Source organism: Bemisia tabaci, chromosome 3 (assembly GCF_918797505.1).
Source record: "Bemisia tabaci chromosome 3, PGI_BMITA_v3".
NCBI lineage: Eukaryota > Metazoa > Arthropoda > Insecta > Hemiptera > Aleyrodidae > Bemisia > Bemisia tabaci.
The window spans coordinates 57,319,345-57,331,625 of record NC_092795.1 but is presented as its reverse complement, the minus strand read 5'-3'; the positions used below and the strand labels follow the sequence as shown (position 1 = coordinate 57,331,625).

Sequence of the window (12,281 nt, the reverse complement as noted above, 5' to 3'; positions counted from 1 at the left end):
TAAAAGTGAATAATGATACGCACACAGGCCCGCCACATCCCATCTCGGGCCCTGGTACCAATTTTCTGGCCAGGGCCCCTAGCACGGGGGGGGGGGGGGGTCCGGGGGGCCTCCCCCGGGAAATTTTTGAAATTTGAAATCTATTTGGACGCATTATGAAGCTCTTATGATGGAGATTTTCCATCAATTTCTGCAGAATAATTACGCCTTTTTGTTTACTTTCAGCACCAAAAACTTCCGATTTGCTGCATTCAAAACATCTATAAATTTTTTGTTTGAGGGGGCAGATGATAATTTTCAATTCTATGGGGAGCCGGGCCCCCCTGGACTCCCCTTTCGTACGTCTATGGCAAGGGAATTAAGCCATTGAAGTCGAGGATGCCCAGAAAGGAGCCTCTTAGCATCCGACAACGGAAGAAAATGAAACACAGTTACTAAAAATATCATTCTACATATACTCAAAATCTTGAAAATCTCTAAAAAAGTAAGAAAAATTTTATAGTGCCCTAGCGTGTTTTTGAAACTTTATTCACCTTTTGCGGAATTTTTAGGGTAATTTTTTCACTTTTCCCGACGAGACAAGGGTTACACATGAATTCGTAGTGGTTTGTCACCTGCGTCACGGGCCCCTCCAGGGCCCGGGCCCCGGTACCAGGGACCCAGTATCCCCCCCCCCCCCTTGTGGCGGGCCTGTACGCACAGGAACTAAAACCAACCATGTAAACTTGTCTCTGAAAATTTTCTGTAACAATTTTTCGCTGATATCATTTTACGAAAATGAAAGTGGAGCAGAAAAATGTAAAGCCTTGTAATCAAAGCGCTTGAAGCGCCGTGGCACGCTGCGGCGCGGCGCGGCAAGCAAGATCGACCAGCGCGGCACGCGCATTGGCGCCTTCAAACCTAACGGAGATACTTCACGCATTGCGCAATGCGTGAAGTATCCCTGTTAGGTTTGTAGGCGCCGATGCCCGTTTTGTACCGGTGCAACACGTCGCACAGTGGATTGAGACAGTTAGAGAGGCCGGACATGAAATAGTTGACTAAAATTGCAATTTTTTATGTTTACTCCGTCACATTTTAAAATTCAAGGGGGGTTTGTAGCAGAAAATTGCACGAGAAAACTAATTGAACTACTTCTAGAGCCTCAAGTGTTGTATAAACGAAGTTAAGAGCTTTAAAATTTTGCAAATTTTTTCCGACCTCTCCTATTAACTCGATCCACTGTGTGTCACTATACCCTCTCGTGGGGCCCTCCCTCGTTCCTTCCCCAGAGAAACCCAACCACGGATCTTTTTTGGCAGTTGTCCCTCCCTCATCCAATTAACATGACCAATCTAGACTAGCTGTTTGAAAATGGAGTCGAAAATTTTTTAATTTTCAACGTCCATTAACTAATACACCCTATTATTACGGACGCTCCTCCTGACCTTCAGAAATTCACTCTCGTTGCTCTCATCATATCCTATGTGCTCGTTTCTCTGCATCTTCTACATAAGGGGATATACATTGGCAGATCCAGCGAATTGGCAACATTGTTTTTCTCCATTTAAACCTATGGGAGTGTGTTGATTCTTTGAGGAGCCAGCTGCTCCGACAAGAATCGATTATTTAACATAGGTTTGAATGGAGGGAACCCGGTGTTGCCAAATTGCTGGGGATGCGCTTCTGGGGATAGAGTCATCCTTCTCACCAGACTTCAAGTGAATTCCAGGTCCCACCTAATTTTCTGGTCGTTATTACATAATGTTACTTTTGTGGTAACACTTCTTTCGGGTCCAATAACAACACAGCTTTTCTACCGGGACCGAAATTATTTTTACCGCAAAGATAACAATGTACACTGAAAAAAAATTCTCGGCGTTTTTACCACGGTCCGTTGGTACCTTTACCATCTCACTTTTTTTTACCAATTATTGGTAATTTTACCAAGATAGACTGGTAAGCTTACCTAAAAACCGGTATTTTTACTGTTTTTTTCAGGTAAGAATACCACTTTTATTGGTAATCAATTCCCGGTAACTTTGCCATTTTATCTCGGTAATTCTACCACAGTCGATAAAAAATATTGGCGTTTTTACCAAGGTCCAGTGAAATTACCCAGAAAGTTCAATAATTTTACCGAGATTTCTCGATAAAATTACCTATTCAATAAACGGTAATTTTACCAAGAAAAAACTGGGATCAAATAGAACCCTGAATTCTTGGTAATTTTACCATTTTCTTAGTAAATACACAGAGATTTTTTTTCAGTGTAACTACGATTGGAATAATCTGAGAAAGCGGACATTCACAATGAGTTTGAGGAATGATGATGAGTATGAGTGACTCTCAATCCAGCCCCGCCCCTCGGGGTTCCAGGCCGAGTCGCCAGCCTTGAGGTCCGATTAAATAGCCCCCGAAACTGCTTGTTAAAATCGGTAAAACCAAAATTAATGAATCACGACCTTTTGACGGTGAACTTTCCCCCAAGGCTCGGACGTCTATCAAGACCCCAAAAATTGGTTTCCCTCATTACGAAGTTCGTATTGATTTTTTGCCGGGAGAGTGGAGCCTTTTTTGAATTCAACGAGCACTCATTTTTATTTTTTTAATTAGGAAACTTTGTTTTCTTCCTCTCCTTTCGCATTTTATTCCTAAGGGTTTTTGATTATGAGGGGTGTTTCCGGTGTGGTAGGAAGAACTTTAAAACTCCTCCATTGGCAAACCATGCTTTACAAGCCGCCTTCCTTTCTGCTCAACGTGCTGAAGCACCTCAACTGTGAATTACACAAAGAAATCATTAAGACTCTTATTTCAATAACAACTTTCCCCGAGCATTGTTCTGATGGAGAGGAGAACGAAGAGGAAAGCATAGAAAATGAATTAATAAATTGAAGAGTGAAATTTTGAAGGTATTTTGTGAGGCATCTGGTGCCAGAAAAAAATGCCACCATCTAAAGTAGTTCTCCTTGAAATTTACAGGAATTGTAGAGAAATTATCATACATTTTTCAACTTGAGTCATTGAGAAATTCTGACTATTTCATTTTCCAATGCTTTCAAATGAAGTATAGACTTGAAAGAAAGTTAGAGGAGGGGGGGAATGGGAGAGAATGTGAAAAAAAACCAGAGTCATACGAGTAATTCAATATTTTCCGTGACCTTCAATCTCTTTAAGCCACTGGCCAGGCATGAATGATTGATTTTCGATAATTCCCATTCGAAGCTATGGTAAAAGTCGATTATTATATGTATTATCGGATTAAGAATCGTTTATCGATCTTTTTCCATAGGTTTAAATGGCAGATCAATCGATGTATCGCAAAGCACGCCACGCCATTGCTAAGCGCTAAGCATAATGAGAATGCTTCATAGTCAACCGTGTAGAGTGTGTCAGACCGATAGACATAGCATGTAACATCCTTTGACACAAATTCTATCTTCTACAGGGAGGAATGAAAAGGTTTGGACTGATATTAATCTAATGCAGGTATAGCTTCCAAACGAGATTAGCACACTATACCGTGATAAGTCGGCGAGGCAAATATACTTACCCAGGAATAACTTGCAAGACTGCATCAAAAATAGCTACATTTAAGGATAAACGGAAAGATAAAACAAGCTATTTTAGCTCATGTGGCATATGAGTTGCCACGAGCCTCGTTTTGCTGAAGTAAGTATATTATGAAGCCTTTTGGCAGAGCATTAAAGGAAACCACACTAACTGATACCCATCAGCGTTCTCATTCTGGACTCAGATACGTGCCAAAGATCAAACGGTAAAATAAATAGCTGGCGGATGCGCTCACGAGATCCGATATTTGGTCTACATTTTCCAATGGGGAACTACAACTTCTGACTCATTTTACAAACGACGTCCTCTTAGTTTCTTTAAACAGGTATGTGTCTTTACAGACGGGTCAGAAATTTTCGAAATTTCAGAAATCGTTCGAAAAAATCTCGAGCGCAAAAACAACCTTTACAACAACAAGTATACATTTTGACATGAACATAATATTTTTGTCTAAGCTGCTCTTGTCATTAACTTTTAATAAGGAATGTTTCGTTTTTCCATGCAGTACATCAAAATAAAATTTGACGAAACTGTTCATAGTGTTATCAATGATCTCTACAGAAAAAATCGTTACGATATGACACCACAAAAAAAGTGCATATTGAGTTTGATTAACCTGAAAATTCGGCAAAACTCGCGTGGTCATAATAATTACACGCAGCATGATTTACTGTAACCGTAATGTATAATCTCTCTTTTTTATGTTTGCAGGGGAAAATGGTGTCACCTCGAGTATTCAACTTAGTTGTGTTTTCTCTGAGTTGTGTCTTGGCGGACTCCAGCACGAAAATTGGTATGGTTACTTCCTACTCATTTAATAATATTGTAAATGTTATAGTCAAACCCCGTCATCTTGTCAAAACCGGTTTTGACCATCGCCATACGGTGAGAAGAAATTGTTTCGGTCATGCATGGAGCTCATCATCACATTTACATTTAACGTCTTGTTTTGTTGGATCGAACCTATGTTTGTAAAACATCCGAAACTTGTGTTTGTGTTGTGAGAAAAGAATTTGTGAGCGTACGAACATTTGATTAAGTGAAAACTAGAAAGACGGCTGAACATTGAGCGTGCCAGAATAGATGAAGAATTTTCCGTTAGGAGAAGTGTGCCGAGGGCTGAGGGTTGAACTTTCCCGTTTCAACGCAAAAGGCAACAGTGGGGGCGCGAGGACTGTAGCTAAAAGCTCTGTGAGCAGTGAATTTCTCACGGGGGTGCGCAAATGAATAATTGTATATAATTACGGGGAATCTTATCTATTGTGAATTCGTTTGCGTGCGCTGGGAGAGTTAATCATCGGGGTTTTCCTATTCATTTCATCGCCGACGCCGCGCCGCGCCGCCTCTGATAAAGACACACCAACACACTCGCACAGCCGGACTACAAAACCCAACAAACTGCAGCTTCGGCGAGAAATGAGAATTGCTCACAATCGATATCGATAAATAATTCGCTCGCAACTACTCGACTTAGGTACTCGCAATTACGACAGAGATTCTTTCATCGCAATCCGCCTCCACCCCTCCACCCCTCCCCCTCCCCCCCGCAGCCCGCCCCATGACCCGGGCGCCGGGCGCGATAAACTCTTTCCAATTTTCCACCCGTTCTCGCTTTCGGATTAGTGCCTCGAGATGGTTCTCCATTGAGCCAAAGCCCCGTTGTCGATTTTCGTCCTCTTCAAATAGCGGTTACTGGGTAGGGTAAGAATCAAAGCACCGCCATGCCTATTTCGTCATCAAAATTTTACGCGGAATTCGATGAACATGCTCAAAAACTCCAAAAACAACTTGTAAACGAGCAGTTGGTGTTTAACCGTCAAATCCGACAAAAAAATTTCATACGCGAAGTCCCAAGTCGGCTCAAATTGACTCGTATTTCATTACATTGATTTCGATAGTTTTTGAAGCACTATCAATGTGAGTTTTATATGATTTTGAAGGTAATAAGAAAGTATTTTTTCCCCAAAAATTTACATCTTTTTGGTTTCATTCTGACGCTTTCTCACCTCCTTCCTCATCCACCCTGTCTGACTCCTCCAGAAGAGATAGTCGGGTCGAATCGACCTAGCGTGGAATTAGCAGAAGTTGTCACAAAAAAATTCCCCAACACGACACAACTCTCGCCAGACTACCAATTTTTAGACGTGCGCCCTTTAACGCGCTTGACGTTTGAGAGACCTCTAAACATGTTTTTCCTTTTGTTCCCCAAAGTGCATGATTATTAATTTGGATACATCATAGCATACTCTGAGCAAACTCAAAACCTTGTTTTCTGATGGTTTATTGGCTTTGTGTCTAACATTTAACCTTAATTTCTTCCAAATTTCAAAAAGGAAACACCTTAACGCAGGTCAATGACAGAGATAAGATTCAACTATTCTTGCTCCAGGGATGCCTTTGTCGCACACGCAAAATTGGACGTAATTCTGTCAAACGGAACTATGTGCATCAAGGCATGAGCCCCGAGACCCATGAAAATATATGCGTAACAGGGCTCACGTCATGGTGTACATAGTTCCGTTTGGTAGATATACGTCCAATTTTGCGTGTAAGACAAAGGCATCCCTGGAGCAAGAATAGTTGAATCTTATCTCTGTCATTGACCTGCGTTAAGGTGTTTCCTTTTTGAAATTTGAAAGAAATTTAGGTTAAACGTTAGACACAAAGCCAATAAACCATCAGAAAACAAGGTTTTGAGTTTGCTCAGAATATGCTATGATGTATCCAAATCAATAATCATGCACTTTGGGGAACAAAAGAAAAAACATGTTTAGAGGTCTCTCAAACGTCAAGCGACAGAGATAAGATTCAACTATTCTTGCTCAAGGGATGCCTTTGTCGCACACGCAAAATTGGACGTATATCTACCAAACGGAACTATGTACATCATGACGTGAGCCCTGTTACGCATATATTTTCATGGGTCTCGGGGCTCATGTCTTGATGCACATAAATCCGTTTGGCAGAAATACGTCCAATTGAAGGCGCGCGAGGAATGAACTCGTGCTACTCCGCTCTATGCCGTTAATGATGTGTCGCTCATTATCAGAATTGGGAGAAAAGTTAAAAAACGAGGCACAAATACGCCTCTCCTCTTCGTCTGTATCGTTCATGTCTACCTCGAAGAACGAAGACGCATCACAAATAAGACAAACAGAACCAATACAACATAGAATCACGCAAAGGAACGGACGCGCGTTGACGACGGCGCAGAGATACAACTATTCGTACTTGATGGGTGTCCGTGTTGCGTCTGCAAAATTGAAGGCGCGCTGGCGCGAGGCGTGAACTCGCAATGATCCGCTCTGTGGTATGCTACCAATTAGTTGTCGCTCTTCTTCGGGAGAAAAGTCAGAAACGCGGCCCAAATATGTCTCTCCTATCTTCGGCTGTATTGTCACTCGGATTTTTTCGTTTCCTTTTCAATTTGATGCCTTATTCTTTTTCCTCGTAATGGTTGCATTTGTAGACCCATATCTGAGGCTCATAAGTATCAGCAACATTACTTCCCCAGGTAGAGTTATTCTAATGAGAGTTATTCACGGTAAGTTTTGAGCGGCCGCATTGATGGTTTAGACAATTTTTCTTCCGGTTTTATTTTTAAAAATTTGCACGGTATGCTCATGTTCAAGGTTTCACCATTCATAATGAAATTAACAAGGTAAAATTTTCAACTTAGCCAAAAAGGCATCGTGTGCATCTTAATTTTTGAAACTGTTGAAATAATAAGAATAAAAACGGTTAAAAAGTTAAAAACTCAAATCCTGATTGGATAAAATTGCCACGCAAGGCGTGTCAACGTAAAAAATACTTCGCTAATCTTCGTACCAGATGATACCAAGTCCTTTTAGTGCAGAGGCAGGACTTCTCCATTCATTTTAATTTTGATCTTATTAGTATCGACCCTCGATAAAGTAGAACATAAAGGGAAATCTGCTTTTCGGCAAATCAAGTTACTTACCCAACCGAAGAACAGTGTAATTTTCCAACTTCACTGTTAAAATTAGATAAATAAGTGTGTCGAACAAATAATCACTTTTGATATGCAACCAAATTTATTAAAGACGGCTCTTTGATGACGAACTCCTTATTGCCGTGCTAAGGAAAAACGCCGTAAGAACATTCAAAAATTGCCAAATTTCCGCGGATATTACAGGTATTTTTGAGGAAAGATATTTGTATTTTTTCTTAAAATGTTTAGATATTTTAGATCAAGTTGCGAGCAAAATTGCCGAAATATTGTGAAAAAAAAATATTAAAATGTTACCAGTAAATTGGGGTTTTATTGAAGGAAATCTGGCAACGCCTAAAGGCTCATAGGGCGTTTTTCCTTAACACGGCAGTGTACACTTTAGAGTCCCTCTATACCAAGAGTTCAGACAACCCCCCTCATGGAGTCACAAACAGGAATAAAGATTACACAAATTGAAAGTTTTTCGTAACCTTTGATCGGCTCATTCTTAAATTCCGTTTGTTTCTTGCCGAACCCGTTGTTGCCCGGTCCGTTCCAGATTATAACATTTGCAATAGCTGAAAATGTAATCTTCATTCCCGTTTGTCACACTAAGGAGGCCAAAAATACGGAAACCAATCAGAAATGGATTCACAGTGTCTAAACTCTCAGTATAAAGGGACACTAGTGTACACGGGCTCACAAAATACGGTGCCGCTGTAGATGGTGCTATTGCATGACTCGCATCCAAGTCAGCTAAGACCCGAGTCGGACGAAACTTAATCGTTTTCACTTTCCCGCATCTGACGAGACCGCCGATCGATGCTGATAGCGTTCGAGTTCAATTACGCCGCTGACGGGCCGCGCATTAAAATTGGATTCTCGACCCCCGCTTTTCGACGGAAACGGAGCCACGCTCACTCTCGATACTCGCCTCGTCCGAGGGTAAAAGTATCGAATTTCCACTCTTCGATACATCGCGATATCGCACGAGTCGGCGAGGGAAGGGCCTCCGAGGAGGTGGGAAGGCGGCAAGTGTCACACTGCTCTGCGTCGCGAGCGCTATGCCGTGGGGAAACGAAAGTTGGGAAAAAGTTTTGGCGCGGATGTTCTTTTGTGTTGGGCACCGTCAAGCGTGCGGGTTGGGTTGGCGTCCTCGGCGCGCGGAGTGGCCTGCTTGTAAATCAACGCGTGTAATGTTGAGTTAGTCCGCGAGTTGAGCCGGTTGCCGGCTGTCCCGAATGAAGGCGTTCCCCTTCCATACGTCGCGTAGGCAAAACGCAGCGCGCAGCGAGCGGACAAAGAAGACAGACACGGTCTAGCGAGCTGTTTGAAGCTTCGGGCCGGCCGCCGACCAAACTGCGCGCTGAATCACCTGCTCCCTCGTGCGTTTCTCCGGGGTCCCGGGTTCCATCTGGCGGCGCGGCGGTGGCGCCAGGCGAGGGTGCGGGGAGGAGCTTGGAAGTTGAGTCGGAGAAGAATAATGAACCGCCCGCCACCGATTATAACAATGAGCGTTTTCATAAGTTCTAACTTTAAATGAACACAAGTAGGTACTAGGGCGAGAGACCTCGATGTTTATTCACTGGAAGCAGCGACTTTAAAATATAATGTCAAATCTTGATAACTGCTCATAATTAGTACAGCTCCGAGACAATACGCTTAATTATTCTTGACTCTCTCACACCCCTGCCCTTCCTGCTCTCCGCGGAAGGGTTGCCCGCCGCCGCTGCTTATGGGCAGGCCGCTTGGCGCCGCGCCGCGCCGTCTTGGTTCCTCTTCAGGTTTGGATAATTTGGGTCTTGTTTCCTTGTTTCCTTGTTTGTTCCCCTTTGTGACCAGTGCTGAAGGCAAGAGCCCGGGTTGGAATGGAGTGTTGCCCGGATGAAATAATTGAAATTCTACTCTTCAAAGCTCATCCCGGTCCTTTTTCGAGGAGGGCGTTGACTTTATCTTCATTTTAATGAACCGTGTAAAACAAAACTTTTCCTATCTCCATTCCTACAGCGAACCATCTGTTGCTGTCCTTATTTCAGTTTTCACGGACGCACGAGTGCGAAAGAGAGGAGGAATGAAGAATCGGAGAGGAATGGGGCATCAAAAATATACTTGCAAGACGTCGGCGGAGAAAAAATTGAGTTCTCCTCTCCTCGACGGAGCCATTTCTCCACGGGAACTCCATCAGTGGAGTTTACGCGGGGGAGAAAAATCACCATGACTCTTTTCAAAAACTACTCCTTATCCTCCATTAGAGTTTTTCAAGACCTCTCTTTAATCATAATTCAATCCCTTTTCAACGTGCGCGTATTACGTACAAAATTGTCATCCGCATCCGACCCGGTGAAAATTTTCCAAGCGACCAAACCGTGCAAATTACAGATTCAACGTACGCAATATTTCATTTCTTCTGCATTTATCTGTTTCCTTCGCGTTCCACATAAATTCGCAATATCGCCTTGAATTGCCCGCTTTGCTCTTGTGTTCTCCTCTATTGGAAATTTTCAACGCGCATTTGCACTTTTAGTATGCAAGAGGGAATGGAAACGCTTAGTATTGTGTCTTGAACTTTCCTTTGCGGAGTAATATCTACAGAAAAACCATCGGAATGGATCATGATCGTCAACGAGGGAGAGAGAGATAGCGAGAAAGAGGAGGATAACGGGAGAGAAAGAGAGACAGCACGTGAGAAAGGGGGCAGGAAGAGGGGGAAGAAAATATTTAAACTCAACACTCTGCATGTAGCTTCGCACGATTTGAGTCGTCTTTCGGTTTGTAAATGGACGATTATCTGGGATATTAATTTCATTTTGAGACGCAGAGAGGAAACTGTATGGGAGAAAGGGGCAATGTTCCGTAATAATATTTTCATCGCTTAGATTCTTCCTTATGCTTGAATACGTGCTCATTCTGTCTGGAGGGAGAAGTGGTTCGATGTCAGCTGCTGATAGTATCTGCCACTTCATGCAAACCTCGGCCATGTAATACATGCCAATAACCCAACCTTTATTCTCCCTCCAGAAGTTATCTAACTCTAGTGTAATTTTCACTGGCCATTGGCGGATGCAGCAAATTGGCAACATTTCTTTCCTTCATTTATACCTATGGAAATGTATCGATTCTGGAGGGGCCTGGTGCTCCAACAAGAATCGATTATTCAGCATAGATTTAAGCGGAGGGAATCCGGCGTTGCCAAATTGCTGGATCCACCTCTGTGACTAGCGCGAGGAAGAAAGGCTTCCTCTTCCATTCAAGACATGCTCATCGATATGTTCGCAGATATGAACATTTTCCTCAGGTAGGTGTCAAACTAAAAAAATGTCGGTGGTGTCTTCCAAAAGCCCCCTTGTAGGAGTCACACACGAAGGGGCTCGCTACCTAGTCTACCCCTGCGAGAAGGATGGGGGTGGGGGTGCATGCGTGATCTAAAATCATGGACGCTCGAAGCCCAACTTTTGTTGGACATAACTTATGACCCAATCATGTCGAATGATCGCACTCTATTAAGTCCGGACGTTGGCAAATAGCGTGCCAGCTTCATGAGCGCCCTCGAAAGATGACCTGTTGCTCTGTGCGTAGTGAGTATTATTTCACCGCCCCCGGACGGTGATGTCGGGATGCGGAAGCCAATTTTTAAGACGCCGCGCCGCCGTTTGTCGTTGAACTGGGTCAGACTATAATTGATTTCCTGCTCTTGAATATTTCAAAAGAAGTGTCCTTACCGAGTCCGCGAACACGGAATGAACGCGGCAAAGAAGTGTCTCTGAGCGAGGCAGTGAGCAGACGGTGGAAAACCTAAGAGACGTGATGCCAAAAAATTAAGGAGTCTGCATGCATTGTGCTCGGCAGTTCTTCTTGCAAGAGCTCCTAAACTCGCTCGCATGCTGGCACTTATTTATACAGCTCGTTTCCCTTGTTTCCCTCCCTAATCAATGTCTTTCGTCTCTCTTGTGATAGAGCTCATCATTTCTTTTGTTATCTCTGTAGATCTGTAGAGCTATTCACGTACCAGCGCTTTCCCAGTTTAGCCGTACCCACACTTTTTCGCTTGCAACTTTCGCGTCAGACCCCCAACCATCAGGACGGTAGAGGTCCCTCAAGTTGTCATATTTTCCGAGTTTTCAAGCACAGCATTCTGAGAAAAATGTAAAAGATGGTCGTCGTAAAGTTTCATGTGTGTAAAATTTCAAAATTGCTGTATAAGCACAGAAATAAACAAAAAACCAAGAACGTTCAATTCCCTTCACGACACTGGTTAACACGATTCCATTCAGTAAAAAGCTATGAATTGATATTGGGAGGGCTTTAAGAGCTCATTCAAAAAATGACAGCTTTTTATAAATAGCTAATAGCTAATAAGCGCAATTTAGGCCGGGCAAATGGAAATTTTCTGCAAAATCGGGGGTTTCTAAGAAAAATTTAATTTTTTGGAAACATGGTGAATGACTGAGGAAAACCTAAGCCATTTTTAGATGTAGCAGCCAAAATTAGGAGATAATTTTTCCACGATAAGCCTTGAAACCCTGCTATCTCTGATACCGAAGGTTTCCAGTCAAATGACTTAATCCGTCCATTCACCATCACGTAAAACCACAAAAATTTCTGGACCAGTGCTATAGGAGAAGCAAATTTTGATGTAGGTACTCTACTCAGATACTCTTATATCGTGAATTTTAACACATAAATTTAATCTCCTCGTACTCGGGTCCTTTGCATGCCATCTCACCAAAATTTAGCATAGTAACCTTGTGATTTCCGCTTTGCAGAAAAGAGCATGAAA

At 42.7% G+C, this 12,281-nt stretch overlaps 1 protein-coding gene across 2 annotated transcripts in view; it reads left to right on the top strand.

The window, feature by feature from the left end:
• The window catches only part of LOC109034134 (acid sphingomyelinase-like phosphodiesterase 3b), a 165,059-nt gene that overhangs the window by 45,691 nt on the left and 107,087 nt on the right, over nucleotides 1-12,281 (top strand). The window contains exons 1-2 of one of the 2 annotated variants that reach the window (XM_072298882.1): nucleotides 3,592-3,651; nucleotides 4,264-4,345. In XM_072298882.1, coding sequence (XP_072154983.1) covers nucleotides 3,613-3,651; nucleotides 4,264-4,345 — 121 coding nt within the window. In that variant the 5' untranslated portion in view covers nucleotides 3,592-3,612. Of the gene's footprint in view, nucleotides 1-3,591; nucleotides 3,652-4,263; nucleotides 4,346-12,281 lie in introns of those variants that run through there. The other variant, XM_072298883.1, reaches the window with a different exon arrangement.